This window comes from Melospiza melodia, chromosome 2, assembly GCF_035770615.1.
Source record: "Melospiza melodia melodia isolate bMelMel2 chromosome 2, bMelMel2.pri, whole genome shotgun sequence".
In the NCBI taxonomy this organism is placed as follows: domain Eukaryota; kingdom Metazoa; phylum Chordata; class Aves; order Passeriformes; family Passerellidae; genus Melospiza; species Melospiza melodia.
The window spans coordinates 8,613,914-8,629,585 of NC_086195.1; the positions used below are offsets into that span (position 1 = coordinate 8,613,914).

Consider the following 15,672-nt stretch of genomic DNA (forward strand, 5'->3'; position numbering starts at 1 on the left):
CTGAGAACGGCGGCGGGAGCAGATCGGGGCTGTGGCGAGCCTGGGGGAGCCCCCCCACAGTCTTGGCTTTCCGCCGAGCCACCCCTGCTCCGCTCCGGCCTTGAGCACATGGGGCAGCGCGGGGTCGCTGCTATCGCGTTTCCCCTGTGGTGCCCTCGATGTGTCTTTGCCAGGGGACAAGGGGACGCGCACAGCCCCACGCCACGCACACTCCGCTGCCTCGCGTGGAGGTTTCCCAGGGCAGCGAGGACGCGGCGCTGCCGCTCCTTGCCCTCGGGAAGGGGTCGGGAAGCCTTTTCGACTCGACATCTCGATTTATCGCAGGACTGGAGGGGGAAACTCCGGGCCCAGGGGGAGGCCCCTGGGGATTGGGAAGCAGTGCGGATCCCCGGCCGTGGCAGGCGCGCCGGGCCGGGGCGGAACAGCGCCCGCATCCTGCCCGCGGGCCCCGGGGCGGGCACGGCGAGGCCTTGCCCGGTGCCGCCGAGGGCAGGGCCACCGCCGTGTGCACCGGGCACCCTGCCCGGACACGGCCTCCGCCTGAGCCTGCCGGGCAGCGGGGCGCGGGGGGGCCCAGAGGCTCCGAATCAGAACCGAGCCGGTGCCGCCGGGCACGGCCCGCCCCCAGCGGATCCTGCAGGGGGACAGGCTCGGAGGGGGAGTGTCGCCGTCGGGGGTGCTGCGGAGAAACGAACTGGGCAAGGCAGCCCGGTGTCGCTTTGCCTCAGCCCGCGGGGCTTTCCCCAGCGCGGGTCTGTGCCCGCTCTCCGGGCAGCGAGGGGCCGGGTCCCCCGCCCGCGATGGGCACGGCCGGGCAGCGGCGGGGAGCCACTAATCTCGGCGCCTGACAGGTTTCGGTCCTCTGATTACCTGCGTGATTTGGCTTCCGAGAGGCGCTCCATGAAGCGGCTGCTGCCCTTGTTTGGGTACCGTGATGGCGAGGGGGGGCGCGGGGGAACGACGATGTAGAGAGATGAAGTGAGGACGGGGTTTTAAATGGCACTTCTGAACGGAAAATACTTTTATTTTCCCTCGGATTTTTGAAGCTGTTTTCGAAATGAACATTTTCCGAGATAAGAGGTGACCGATCAGAATCGCTGGGGGGAGGTTGTAAGCAGACGTTTTGCCCCAGCTTACTGTTATCTTATCTTTCACACTTGCAGGGCGAAAAAGTGGCTTATCTTTATACCCACCCCCCTCTCGCCTTAATTGCTAAAAACACTGTGAAGTGTTAAGTACAGGACTAAAGAATCTCTCCGCGTGTCTGCCATGCGAGTGAAGGGGCGGAAAGGGGGGGGGGTGGTGTCCGATTTTAAAAATTAGGGGCTTTTCTCTGGAAAGGTACACACATGTACGCACGGAGAGCCCCTCCCTGCCTCCGCTCTGCTGCTGCTTTGATGTTGCAGGCTCTCATTTCATATGTATGCACCCCAACGAGCTACCCGCCGCTGCCGGGCTTCCAGCCGGGGCGCAAATCCCGCTCGGCACGCCGGCGAGCCCGGGGGCCGCGCTGCGGGGCGCGGGCGCGGAGGGCGGCGGAGGCCTCCGCTGTCACCTCTGGGGCGGAGTGAATAACCCCAGTGTTTATGAACCCGGGCTCGGAATTGGTATTCAGCGCCGAGCCACCGTCTCCTCGCTTTCTCTCCCCACCCCCTTCGAAACAAAACACAACACAAAAACAAAACCAGAAGGAGGACGGAGGTGATTCATCGACTGTATCCAATTATTAACATACAAGCTGTAGTCTGCACAAACACACCTTCAAACCATGGCGGTTCCCCCGGCCGCCGTATTATGTTTAAACTCGGGAGCACGGTGGCTTCTGTTCCTCCGCCAAGTCACCGCTCGCTACCGCTCCTCGCCAGGCCGCCGAGAGACGGGGACGGGCCGCAGCCCGCGCCTCCCGGGGCTCGGGGACCGCCACCGGGAAAAGGGCTCGTAGCCTCCAGCTCCCGCGCATCGCCTTCAAAGGCGAAGGCTCAACCTCGTCCGCCTCGCGTTCCGCCGGGCCGGGGTTTTGTCTGGCTCCCGTTCCCGTTCGCCCCCCGAGCCCTGCACGCCGCCCTCCCGCCGAGCCCCACCGCTGCGCCCCGCTGGGCTGGGGGGAGGCGGGCAGAGCGACAACCTCGCCGCCGCTATTTTTACTCCTCTCCAGACTTGTGCGGCGCACGCCCCCTCCCCTGCAGGGCCTTGCCTAGCGGCTGCATCTCTCCGCTCTCAGCAGCGGCCGGGGCCGCCCGCCTTTCACCTCCGCCCGCCCCGCCGGCCCCACCGCCGGCCCGGCCCGGCCCGGGCCCCGCGCCCGGGGCAGCGCCCGCAGCGGCCCGAGGGGACACGGCGGGGGCGGGGGACACGCACACGGGCGCGCCGCAAGCAGACAAAATGGCCGTGGTATGCAAGTGGGAGAGGTGGAGGGGGCAGCTCGCAGCCAGCCTGCCCTCCTCTCGCAGCTGGGCTGCCGCCCCCTTCCCCACACCGGGCCCGGGCCGCGCATCGAACCCCGGTGGGCTCCGCGCTGCGAGCTCCGAGCTCTGCCCGGGCCCGGCGAGAGCTTCCCCGGCCGCGGCGCGGCAGGCCGAGCTCCCCGGCTGGGGGCAGGCCCACAGTGCGAGTGTTTGTCTGTCTGTCTGTCCCTGCCGGGCTGTCCCCTCCGGGCGCCGAGCGGGGAGCGCAGGATCGCGGGCATCTCCGCTGTAAGGGGTGCGGAGCGAGGCAAACGCAACCGGAGCGATTTGTCATTCGCCTTTGTAAGAAAGATAGCGGCGCTTAGTCCGTGAACCGAGCGCGTTTCGGGCTCTTCTGGGGAGACGGAAAGAAAATTATGGATCTCCTGTCAACGGAGTAGCCCTGAACTACGAAGTGAAATTATAGTACTTCTGCTATGCAAAAGCCCTTTGATTGCACGGGGAGTTTGCATGGCGGTGTTACAATATGCTGACGCCGTGTCAGGTCTGAAAGCGCTGCAGACCCTGTATAACGCCAATTGAGGCTTGTCTTGTTTTGTTATTCAGATTTCTACACTTCCATTAAAAACAGCCTTACAATAACCAATGATAAAGGTCTGATTTAAGACACACTCAACCAGGGCAATTCAGAGCTTAGGACAGTGATCTGTTATTTATAGGCTTTTCCTAGCACTCATCACCAGGCTGTCTGAGCACCTCGCTCGCATTAATTCATTCTACCTTCGCAGCGGCGCCCATCTCCCCTCTGTCTCATTTCCCGTGACCGAAGGACTCGCGTGCTCCGGTTGCCGTTTGGGGATCGGGCCGTGGAAGGGCCAGGGCCCGGCCTCGCCACTCCTGCGGTTTAACCCTCAACTTTCTGAGGTGCGCGGGCCGGGGGCGCGGGGAAGCTTCCAATTAGAGGCGGCGCTGGAGGTAAATGAGAGCCGGCATAAAGCCATCCCACTTGGAAGCCTCCTGCGAGAAGCCTATTCTGCCATTAACAATGGATTTGTCTTTACGAGGAGGTTAAGTACTTAGCATTATCGGAGCAGCCGCTTTCGCGAGCGCATCCTCGCCCCGCTCCTCGGCGGCCGCAGCAGCAGCGACAGAGCGGAGCCCCCCTCCCCTCCCGGGGAGAGAGCAGTGTGCAGCGGCCTGACCCGGGGGTCAGCTCCCTCCGGGCCGTGTGGGAGGGGGAAGGCCGCCCGGTAATCCGCAAGGCAAGAGCATGCTTTGAATTTTCCGGGATTGGCTCGGCGGTGCCCGGCGGAGCCGCGCTGGGGAAGGCGGCGGGGCGCGCAGCCGGCCGGGGCAGGCCGCGGGACGAGCGAACTGAAGCCCCGATATGTTCTCTTCGGGAGCCGCCAGCCTCCCGCGGCAAAGCTCGGGGAGCCGGGAAACAAAACAGGCACAGAGGCGAACAAGCTCGGGTCTGTTCCTCCCCGCCACGAAGGAAGCTGCGTTCACAAAGAAAGTTTACGGTTAAAAATAAAAGCGGAGCAAGTTTACCCCGAGATAACTTTTAAGTCATTAGTGAAAAACAAAAAAAAAAAAACCAAAAAACCCAACCACCCCTGCCCCAAGGATCCAGCCCCAGGCTGTAGGCACACAGTTGTGATCTGGACTTCGCAGCCAGGGGGAAGGGAAGTGGGCGACTTTTGTGATGCAAGTGCGGGCCGCTGGCACCGCAGATCCAGACCTGTGGGGAGAGACAAAGCCCAGATCAATGAAGCCGGGAAGCTGCGGCCACCTCTCCAGGAAACGCGCTAGTTCTGCTTTCATATAGAAAGAAGCAATTTTAATGAGGTTTTCCTAGGAAAGGGAAAAAAAAAATCCAACCGAGGCCTCCCCTCCAGCTGTGTGCCTGTAACTCACGTGTGTTCAATCTAATAACTTTTAATGTCTAGCCCTAAAACATCTTTATAAAAAATAGCTTTACAGCGTAATAGGCCAGGTGTCCTTCTGCTTGTTACTGGAGATTAAAAAAACGTGTGGGAGCCTTTTCAGATGCGTGGCCCGCCGCACCAGGATCAAACCCGGCTGCTGCTCGGGGCAGTGCTCCCCGTCGGCCAGCACGGTGGGACCGCTGCCCGTTCCCCATCCTCGGCGGCTTCCAGGGCTCCCCTGCGAGGAAGCCGAGCGGTGCGGCTGCCGTTTCGGGTTTCATTCAGATGGTGGATATTTCACTTCTGCTTTGAGACGGGCGAGTTTTTTTGAGAGACGCAGTGAAACTCCAAAGCCCGTGATGGCAGTTTCATGAAATGCCAACCCTCTGGCCATGACCCGTCTGCGTGTGTGTATCTGAGGGGTGTGTGTGCTTTTCTGTGGACTCTGTGTCCTTTCCCCGTGCATTGGGCGACCCCCACTTATTTTTTTTTTTTTTTCTCCAGATGTAGTGTATCTTCTCTATTAAACGCTTCTGGATTTGGGAGGGGGGGAGCTTTAGTAGGGACAACTTCGGAGAACTCTCATGTTTCCACCTTCAGAGATAAGCAGCGGCGCAGAGCAGGCAGGCAGCCCGGGCCGTCCTGCTCCGGCGTTGAATTCCCATCGCCCCGCTTGCTGCTCCGGCGCCCTCGGCGAGGGAAGATTTGCAGCTCTGAGCGTCTCTCCAGCCTTTTCGCGCAGGGTCCTGAACGAAGCGATTAAAAATTCCCCCTGGGGCAAACTGTCCGCGTTAATCGCCTGGCGTTTGGCTGGCAGTCGCTCCCACACGGAGCGGCGGCGAGAAGGGCTCGGTGCGGCGCCGGCGGCGCTGAGGTGGCACAACTCCCGTTCCCGGGAAGGCGCCGGGAGGTGCGGGGGAGCGGAGGGGCCGAGAGCCCGCCTGGCCCTGGGGCCGCCCCGGGAGCTTCCACGCCGCGGGCTCTGCGGGACCGAACCTGGGAGTATCAGCGGGGATGGGCGTTATGAACGTGATATTTACGAGTGGAGCTCGCCGAGCCAAAAGTTGCCTTGCCAAAGTAAATAGATGCCGCCGATAACTACCAACCCGGAGATTAAAGGGCTCCACGATCCGGGCAGAAATCTTAAAGCAGCCCTAGAAATGCCAGCGAGGGAAACGGCGCTTCAGTCGTGACCCCACCCCGGGTTGCCACACTGCTCGCACCGGGTAAAAAGCGCGTTAAGGGCTGCCAAAGCCGGATCAGGCGAAAACGCGCTTTAATAAGGTCCCCCTCGGCCCCCCCGCCCCCCGCAATGCAGACGTTGACAAACGAGTGGCTTTTTTTCCCCCATCCCGATTCAGAGCTCGCAGAAGAGGAGCGGGGGGAAGCGCGGAAATCAGCGCGGCCGAGCCGCGGACCACGCGAAGTTGGGGGCGGCGGGTGGGACCCAGAGAGGAGCCCCGGCCTCGGGGGGAGACACACACATCCCCCTCCGCGAGTGTGAGAGGCCGCGGCCCAAAGGCTCCGCTCGTGCTGTGACCCCTGCGGGCGGTTACGACGGCTGCGAGCCCTCGGCGGGTCCTGGGGGAGCGGGGATGCCTCTGCGCGACGGGGGAACCCCGGAGCCGGCGGGTGTGACTGCGGGCGCGGGTTGCATCGCCGGGGGGTATTCCAGGCGCCGCCGGGATCGCGGGGGAAGCGGGCTGGGGGGGCCCGGCGGAGGGCCCGGGGGCGAGCGGGGTGGCGGGGGGTGGCAGCGCGGCGCGACCCGCCGCGGAGGCTCGCAGCGATGTCTGGCAGCGCCGCCGCCGCCGGGGTTTTGACAGCTTGGCGGAGCGGAGTGAACGGAGCTTTATGGTAATTGCGGTTCTCCACTGGCCTTCTGGGTAGCGAGAGAGGGGAGTATCGGCGGGGCGGGGGGGGGGCGGCTTTCCCCTCCTGCCTGCCGGGGAGCGCGGGAGCGCGGAGTCCCCCCCCGGGGCGCCGCAGCTTGGCAGCGACCTGTGCCAGCCGGGGGGAGCGGGCGGGCGAGGGGCTGGCGGCGCGCGAGGGGGGCAAATCAATTAGTCAGGGCAAGGGGGGGAGCGGGCGAGCGGCCGGGCGAGCCCTGCCTGAGCAGGGAAACGCAGCCAGGGGAGGGGGAAACTTGCTGAGGGAAAAAGCGGTGGCGGCGCTGCTGCCGCTGCTGCTGCTGGCGGCGGCTCCCTCGGTGCAGCGCCTGCCCGGGGGGAGGGGAAGGGAGGGGAGGCGACGGCTGGAGGAGGAGGAGGAGGAGGAGGGAGAGAGGGAGGGGGGATGCGAGGGGAGCGCAGCGTGCAGCAGACGGAGCCCGGTCTCCCAGCGGCAAGGTGAGGAAGAGCGGCTTTCCCGGCGGACTAAAGAGGGGAGGGGGGGGGAGAGGAAGAAAAAGAGAGAGAGAGAGAGGAGGAGAAGAGGAGGAGGAGGAGAATTAAATCCCCAGCCACACACACACAAAGCCGCGGCGGCCAGGGCACGGGAGACGGCGGCGCGGGCGAGATGTGGGGAGCGCCGCGCTCGCCAGCGCAGGAACTTCGCCCGGAGCAAGCCAGCAACATGGCGCTGCCAAACCAGAGCCGGCAGCCGGAATGAGCATCGCGGGCTGCCGCTCCCACTCCCGCTGCTGAGCCCGGTCGAGCCGAGGAGCAAAGCCCTTCCCGCGGGCACCTGCCCCGTGGGCGCAGAGGGCGGCCACGCTCCCGCGCCCCGCAGCTCCCTGGTCTTTCCGCGCCCCTTCCCCGACCCGCCCGCGCTGGGGCAAGCCGCGACACACGCACCCACGGAGAGGGGGAATCGGATCGTGAAACTTTTCTCGTCTCTTCTTCCCACCCCCGACGGGGCTGCCCTTCAGGGAGAGCAGCAGGGCCAGGCGACGGTGTGGGGACCCGCGTCTCGGACCGCGCACGGCACAGCCCCGCGGCGCCGCAGGAAGGTCAGTGCTCCGCTCCGCGAACAGCTCCCGTGCGGAAGCGCCGCCGCCGAGTCCCGCCGTGCCGGGGCGGCTGCGGGGCTCCCCTCGGCCGGCCGCGGGCAAGGCAGAGCGGCGGCGGGGCAGAAAGTTACGGCGCGGGGCTCGGGCGGGAGCGGCGAGGGCAGGAGGGTCTAGCGGAGCGCCTCCGGGGCTGCGCTGTCGGAGGGGAAGTTTGGAGGCAGTTGCTGGTGAAGATGCCTGTTTGGGGCAGCGGAGGCGGGGGGAAGCACCGGATCGCGGTGTCGGCTCCCGTGCGCCCGTGTGGGGAGTGGTGGCGGTGTTCCCGTCGTCTCGCACTTTGTGACTGGGAAGGCGCCGGAGCAGCGGCGTTACGGGGGCTCCCGCGGGACGGGGCGAGCAAGGAGCGGCGCTGCCGGCTCGCGGAGCGGGGAGAGCTCCCGCGCCGGGCGGGCCGGGCTCCGCGCTCCCCGCCCCGAGCAACGCGCGGTCCGGGGCGGCGGGCAGGTGAGCGGCGGGGAGAGCCCGCTGCCTGCCGCCCCTTCCCGCCGGGAGAGCCCGCTGCCTGCCGCCCCTGCCCGCCGGGAGAGCCCGCTGCCGGCCGCCCCTGCCCGCCGGGAGAGCCCGAGGCGCTGCTCCCCCCTGTCCCTCCGCCCCGGCGGGGCGGGCGCCGCGGCGCACGTGGGACAGGGCGGCCCGGGGCTTTCCCGTGCGCGGAGCGGTGCTGGCGTGAGGTCCGGAGTGACACGGAAGTTTAGTCAGCCCGAAAATGTAGTTTGGAGTTGGGAGAGCGAGCCAGAGGGAGGCTCGGGGCTTGCCATCAATGGGGCGGCCGGAGGGGGACGGCCAGGCGGGGAGGCAGCGGAGGCTGCTTTGTGAAGGCAGGGCCAAGTGGGGCGGCTCTGCGCAGCATATGAGGCATGCATTTGATGTTCGCGGAGCGAGTCCGGGGGCGAGGGCTGCGGAGCGTTCACGTTCCTCTTTCTTTCTCGGTGTATGTATGTTGGGTGGTTTGTTTGTTGTGTTTATTTTTTTTTTTCTTTCCCCTTCCTCCTTCTTCCCTCCCTCCCTTCCTCCCTCCCTCCCTCCCTCCCTCTCATTTCCGCGATGTCTGTCGGATCCCGGGTTTGGCGATCGCAGAGGGGGCGCGGGGAAGGCGAAGAGCACCTCCCCCATTTACCCCGACAAGAAAAAAAAAAAAAACCGCCCCGACCATAGCGAGCGGTGTAAAACTGACAAGGTGTGGGGACTGACTTTAATGGTATCGCCTCGGAGCTCCTCGCAGCATTAATTCCCACTAATGAATCTTTTCCAGAAACTCCGTTCATTGCTTTCATCTGCTCTTTAGAGCCCGCAGCTTTTGTATTCGTGTTTGCATTAAAAAGGGGGGGGGAGCCCAACCCGCACCACGTAGCCAAGCCCGGATTTTCCAAAGGTTTCTATTAACTTTTTTTTTTTTCCCCGCCCCCTCCCCGTGGCCCTGCCGCGGGGGGCGGCCGGGAAGAGCAATGCCCCGCCAGAGCCACTTGGGAACAAAGCTGGGGGCGCGGGCGGGCGGGCGGTGCGGGCTCCGGGTGCCCCGGGCAGCGCCCGCTCCCCGCCGGTGGCTCCGCCGCTCCCGGGGCACCGCCGCCCGCCCGCGCTCCGCCCGCGGCCCCGTGCGCCGACACCGGCGTTCCGCTGCCTCCGGCCGCCGCTCTCGCCGACTTTCGTCCCCGAGGTGCTGAGGCTTGCCTGTCTGTCTGGAGCCCGGTGCTGTCGCCCTTGCGACACGCCGATTCATTTCCTTTCGGTTCTGCTGTTGGAGCCGCTGGGTGTTTTTTTTTTTTTTTTTTCCTTTTTTTTTTTTTTTTCCTTCCCGAGAGGTAGCCAGCGCAGCGCTCACCCTAATTGCTTTTAGGAGGATTAGGAGCAAATTCCTCCTCCCCCAGCGCCCCCCCCTCCCGCCGCCTCTTCCCTCCGCCCCCCCCCCCCCCCCCCCCCCGCCGGGTTGCCTTCGCACGCCGGGGTTGCAGTTTATCCCTGGTGCAGTTCTTTGAATTGCTGTCACAAATAGGTGACTCAGAGTTAATTAGGAAGTATGCACCGGATCAATGGGCTGCACAGCTCATTAGTTATTCCCCAGCCTTTTGCAGCGTTGGACCTCCGGCTCCTCGCCCCGTATATACCTCTTTAATACGCAACCTGGAGGGCTGGCAGGGCCCAGGGAGTTCTTCGGGTGAGGGGGGCCGGGTGCGAAGGGGGCGTGATGAATGCGGATATTGAAGCTTCCAGGGTGGGACGTTGCATGTGGACGCGAGTGACCGGGACCCCTCCTGCCTCCCCCAGTCCCTCCTGCCCCCGCTGTCGAACCTGCCGTCGCGCACGGGCGTGGTGGGCCCTCGCCCGCCCCGGGATCGGAGGGACGAGCCCGGAATGTTACCAAAAACAAACAGACACACACACACACACACAAAAAAAAAAAAAAAAAAAAAAAAGTGTGTGTGTTTATTGGAGCGTACGTTGAGAGAGCAGACAAAATCTCATTTGTCAGGCATGAAGGTGGGCTGTGTGGAAGGCTATAAATATACCGGGGAGGATTGTATCGCGGTCACTTTTCTGTTCTTCGCCATTTCTAAGGTGAGTGGCGGAGGCTGAGGATCCGGGCAGGGGCTTCTCCTGGTATTGTTTGTCCGTCTGTGATAGATCGGTCTAGACAGCCGCTCAGGCTCCCTGCGAGCTCAGGAACCGGAGCCTGAAAGAGAGAGTGGGGGAGACGGAAAAGGTCACCGCGATATTTTTTCTTTTTTTTCCTCCCTCTTTTCTTCCTTCCTTTTTTTTTTTTTTTGTGTTGGTGGTGATGGTTGTTAACCCTTCACGCCAGAAGGGATCGGGGCTGGCTATCCCGGCCTGGAAAGATGCGGCAGCGATCGCAGGGATGATGTCGGAGCGGGGGGAGGCACAGGGTAGCGCGCCTCCGGGCCCCGGCGCTGCCCCGTCCATCTCATGGCTTTATACGAGATGTTTCCCACAACAGGAAAAGAGTTCACGAGGCGAGTGCCAGATGATTTCGTTCCCAGGAGTTTCCTCTCTGGAAACTCCGAGGAGGAGCGCTTGGAGCGGGAGCCAGGCAGCCCCAGGGCCGGGGCAGCCTCCGCAGCCCCGGGGGCTCGGGGGTGTCCCCGGGGCTCTCCGCCCCTCGCCGCCCTGCCGTGCGCTGGAAATCCCGGCACGGAGGTTCCCGGCCCGCGGGGGGAGCGACTTTCCGTGGCCGCCTTCAGGTTCCGTCAACTTCTCCCCCGGCAGCAGCTCAGCGCCCTTCGCCCCACGGGGCCGCATCTGTGCTCTGCTCGCAGCGTGGGGCAGCCTCGGCCCGCGTGGGTGCGGGCAGGAGCGGCCGAACCCGCCCCGGGCTCTCGGGAAGCCCACGGGAGCGAGCACACCTCGTGGAACGCAAGGGCAGGTGGGGAGCGGGGTCTGCCGTGCAGCTCGGGTGGGTCGGGGGCTGTTCGCAGCTCCTCCGTGCGTGTGTGTGCTTCCTTCCTTTTGTGCTTGAGACGTCCTCGGTGGATGAGATGCGATCCTGGCGTGCAAGCCTGGGCGGTACAGATTAAAAGCAGTTAAGGCTTTAGAGCAATAGATAAAAGCTGGTTTTGTTGGATTCGCCTGCAGCGCAGACCATTCCCATCCCTCTTTGTCTGAGCCTTGGTTCCGGGCGCTACAGCCTTATTGGAAATGCTCCTGAGCAGTCCACGCAGCCAGGGCAGCAGGCAGCTCAGCGCTTATTTACACGTCACATCTAAATACATCTCTAATTAGATAGAAGCAGCGCCGGAAATGGCAGATTTGTTGCATATCTAATAGAGACCAGTGCAAACAGACTCAGCAGGGTTTCCCTCTCTTCTCCCCCCACAAAAAATCCCCCCACAACCAAGACCAAGCCAGTAATGTGAGAGCGAACAGAAATGACTTCTCCCATTTGAGTGCGTTATGAACCACATTGGCGAATGTCTCTAATATTTAAAGCAATACTTGGGATGTGTGAGCTGAATGCCCAAATATGGACTGGGTCTTGAAACAATACTGGTGCCTTGGCTTTATTCCTGTGCTGGTGGACAATCCAGGCTCCGTGTCACACACTGTGTTTGCCTTTACCAGAATGTGCCAAGAGCTGCAGCTTCTCAGGCAGTTCAGAATTGTCATCTCTCTTCCCTCCTCTTCCTTCACCCCCCTGATAATACACTTTTTTGAAGACTGATGAGGAGGCCAGGGTCCCCTAACAGTGACTGAGCTACAGGGGTGCCCGTACAGTCCATGCAAGCAAACTTTCTGGATCTGTGCAGCTGCGAGAGTGCACAAAGTTGTTGGCATGTTTTTGTGTCTCCGTTTGTGGAGAAAACGGACCCAGGTCACCAAGGCCCAAAATAATGAGTTCTGCACATACCAAGGTAGCTTTGGCAATGTGTGGCTGTGGTTTACAGACCCTGTGGTTTACAGGGTCTCTCAACTTTGACCGATGAGTGGCCCCTGCAAAGACAGGCAGAGGGCCTGCTGCAGTTCAGGTCGTAGCTAAGCAGCCACGTTGCCCTCGGATTAAATATGGCTTGGAGTAATTCGGTGCTTAGTGTGGAGGACAAGTGATCTCCGATTTCCGCAGGTCTGGGCAGAGGCCTGTGCTCTTGCTGGGACCCTGCAGCACAGTTGGGTTGCACAGGTGATGTGCGATGCGCTGCCTTTCCCCCGAACGCTGCAATACATCACATTTTAGTGCGGACTTAAAGCAGCGTGAAGCCAAGTTTAATACTTCCTCCTTAGGCTGGTGTTGCGTTAGAAATAATTGATGGCTGGAGCGGGGCTGCTCCCCTCTTCCTTGGTTTTGCAGAGAGCTGAGCAGTGGCACGGAGAGCCGGGCTTGCCCCTTTGGAACACGCTGGCTGCGCGGCGTGTGCGAGCGGGAGGCAGCGCGGAGGCCCGGGCTGCAGGCAGGGGGAGTTCCCCTGGCTGTGAGCAGATCCCCGTAATCCTCTGGCCTTTCAGGGAACCGGCTTACAGCAGTCGCTGCTCCGGAGCGACCTTTCCCTCCGACCTGACCTGCCCAGGTCCCCGGGCTGTGCCAGGAGAGCGCATCCTTCCTCGGCTTTCTCTGGAGCGGGATGCCAGAGCTCCAGCAGAATGAGGTGGGGATGGAAAGGAGGAGGCCAAGAACTCTCTGCAAATGAGGCTTTTGGAAAGTTCTGCTGCTTTACAGCAGGGAATTCATTTTTCCTTGTTTGCTGGACAGCAGTTCTTGGCTAAGGGGAGATTATTTTCCCCTCCTCTCTTCCATTGCTGGAAAAGTTAGCGAGTGAGAGCATCACTCTGTACCAGCCTGCCTGTTTTCCAGAATTGTTGTCTGAATGATTTGGGACTCTTCCTTCACTCTCTGCACCCCAAAACTACCTCATGAGCTGGTAGATTTGGTGCCACGTGATTAGACATGCAAGGAAGTCCTCTTGGAGAAGATCCTGACAGCATGAAATATAATTTGTGATCTGAAAGACAGTTTCCAGTATAATCTCATTATGCACCACAGACTCCCGGTGTTATTTTGTAGAAGGCGGACAATGATCAATTTACATTGACCTAGGGCTGGGTGAGCTTTTAGATGGTAATTGCCATATTGATTTGCATGCAAAAAGAAGACCTGCTAAAATTAAAGACCGGAAGCTAAATTAAACTAAATTTATTGTCTAGGTGCAAACTAAAAGACTTGTTAAAGTCTACGATAGACTTGGAAAGCTATGATATTGAGAGAAACATGATTCTCACCCTGATAACTCTGTATAAAATGAATCTACATGATGGGACAAGGGGCAGCAAAGCACCCATTGTGAGTGGAGGCACACAAGCCGGGGCTGTTCCGTGTAAGCCCTGGCTCCCTAAACAATCAGAGAATAAAATATCTCCTCTGTCCAATGAAAATCTCAGTCTGAATGTTGGGATTGTCGTGCTAAGGAAAACAAAGCTTTATTTGGATAAGACAATTAAAGTGGAAAGCGCAGAATCCACCAGCCACACTGGGAACAGCTCGTATAAAGAGCTAAGTGTGTTCAGCAGAGCACAGGGGAAAGGGAGGCTTGGGGCTGTGCTGTGGCTGAGCCTGCATCAGGAAAGCCTGTCATTGTGCTTCCTCTGCTTCCTTCTCAGAGTGCTCCCAGCCTTGGTGCTCTCCTTTCTGTGGCTCCTGCTGCCTTTGGAGTAATCTCCCACATCCATGAGCTGCAGCAGCTTGGTGCTGTGGTGGGCTCCTTCCCCGTGCACCCCTGGACAGCCCATGGTGGGTTGCAGTCTGCCAGCTCATTCTTCCTCACAGTGTGGGTTGCTTTTCATTTTCAGCTGGAGCAGCTCTTGGTCTTACCCCAGTACCTCACCTGGGGGCCTTGTGTGCCATTCACTATTTGCATATTACAAAACATTTGGGCCTGTAGTGTCAGTTATAAAAGTGAGAATTCCACATTTGGGAGTATTGGAGTAGCTGGCACTTGGCACAGTTGACAGCAGAGGGAAGTGCACCTGTACCTGCACAGACTGCATGCTTGGGGCAGCCTGGTTGGTGTCCTTGTCCCCGTGTGAACAGGTGCTGTGGGGCTGTCTGTCCCTCTCCCACCGCTGCGTTTCCCCTGGGGTGGGGGGGCATTGCATCTGGGAGGCTCCTGGAGGGCTCAGACAGCTTTGTGGGGCTGGTTTAGTCATGGTTTGAGTATGGCATTTGTGTGCGGTGACAGGTAGGGACAGAGAAGTGAAATCAAAGCTGGAGGGGCGTATTCTCAGCTCTCCTTGAAATTCACAGAGAACTTGTTAATGGCACAAGAAGGGATGGGCTGAGCTCCTCTTTCTAAGTGTAAATTCCCTCCCTGAGCCAAACTTTCTCCATGTGAAAGCTCCTGGCTATGGAGAGATCCTGCCGGGATCTCTGATCCTCGGGCAATCCCCTTTGCTCCCACGCCCTGGTGTGCTGGGTTGTGCTTTAAGCTTCTCCGACTTGCCCACAGCAGTGGGAGGCTGAGCTGGGTGTTGAGGAAAGCCCTTCCCGCAGCCTGCAGTCCCCCAGGCTCACCTTGCTCTGGCCTGCTCGTGCTCCCCCGTGCAGTGTTTTCCTTTCCTCCTGTGTCGGTAGTCGAGCACAAAGTGGATTAGCAAAGCCCCGTGCAGAATTAAGCAGCCCGGTGTGAAGTTATGTGGATGGAGCTCTGAGGACTGGCCTGCCTTGCCCTGCAGACCTCCTGTGCTGTGCCATGCTGTGCCGTGCCAGGGCAGGGCTGGATGCTTTGCAGGGTGTCAAGGCCTCGCTGGTCAATTAGAGAAATACCTCTGGCTAAAGTTGGGAGCAGCAGGGGAAGCTGGAGCAGCACTTGTGCAAGCAGGAAGTGATCTCCCAGGGTAAACGTTTTAATGGAAGTGTAACCTGGCATTGCACAAAACCCCAACCCAGGGCGGCTGCTGCCAGCTGGGGAGGATGCAGGGCTGGAGGAGACGCGTGGGAGGCCGTGCTGTGCCGTGCCGTGCCGTGCCAGGGCACCCACAGCCCAGCCCTGCGTGCCGTGCTGGAGGCGGCTGTGGCGCGGCCTGCCCTGAGCAGGTGGCTGAAGGTTGTCTTATTTTAGCTACAGAAGTATCTCTCTAGATCCATTACTGCGAGATCTCGTTTGCAATAAACTATATTGGCTCCCCTCTTTATACAAATTGCTGGTATGAAAGAAAACCCAGCCTATATGCATGGAGGCAGGCATGAGCTAGTGAGATCAGGTTTCCTACTGAGCTCCCAGAGGAGAAGTCAGCATTTGATTGAAGCTACACTTGGTTCTTGGTTCCCAGGGGACAGCAGCCCTGAAACACGAGAGCCCTCCCTCCTTTTTCCCCCTCTTCTCTCTCTTCTTCCTCTAAAAGCCTTTGTGCTGAAAGAGCCTCAGTAGGCACGAATCGCCTGTCTCTCACAAGACTGTGCTGCAGCCTTTGCTGACATTGTTCTGTTAGCAGTGGTTTTTACCAGGCCAGCAGATTTCTAGCTACGTATAGGCAATGAATAGTCGATGATACTGACCTGTGAATATGTACTGGTGTCTTTGGGTGGTGAATCTGATTCAGAAGTCGATTGGAGACTTACCACATGAGTGTGAAGCACCATACCTGCCGGGGTAGTACTGCCCTTTGGCGAGAGTTAGGCCAACATGGAGACATGCTTCCAATAAAGTCAGCGATTTTTCCTTACTGGTGCTGTCTCCCAAGCTGCGTATAGGTACGTAGAAAGTGTTATTTCAGCTCCTGTGGCCTCGTGAAGAGTTTGTGCGGGGCACAAATTTCAGAGAAAGTTTCTGTGTCTTGGTTTTCCCTTAAGAGATGCGCAACTTGGGTAATGCCAGGAGTCAGAATGGGC

At 60.5% G+C, this 15,672-nt stretch overlaps 2 protein-coding genes across 7 annotated transcripts in view; one reads left to right on the forward strand and one right to left on the reverse strand.

Moving 5' to 3' along the window:
- Positions 1 to 3,487: 3,487 nt before the first annotated feature.
- LOC134431544 (collagen alpha-1(I) chain-like) lies at positions 3,488 to 10,598 on the reverse strand. The gene is made up of 6 exons (XM_063179541.1): positions 10,310 to 10,598; positions 6,923 to 8,182; positions 5,890 to 6,159; positions 5,161 to 5,315; positions 4,473 to 4,571; positions 3,488 to 3,904 (listed from the first exon to the last, which is right to left on the reverse strand). Exons 1-6 carry the CDS (start codon positions 10,596 to 10,598, stop codon positions 3,488 to 3,490), a joined length of 2,490 nt encoding a protein of 829 aa, XP_063035611.1.
- BCOR (BCL6 corepressor) overlaps positions 6,660 to 15,672 on the forward strand; it is a 59,104-nt gene continuing 50,091 nt past the window's right edge. For 2 of the 6 annotated variants that reach the window (XM_063181961.1, XM_063181954.1), the window contains exon 1: positions 6,719 to 7,283. The gene's annotated coding sequence lies outside the window, so the exon portion shown is untranslated. Of the gene's footprint in view, positions 6,682 to 6,717; positions 7,284 to 9,814; positions 9,900 to 15,672 lie in introns of those variants that run through there. The other 4 variants (XM_063181941.1, XM_063181924.1, XM_063181969.1 and 1 more) reach the window with 4 other exon arrangements.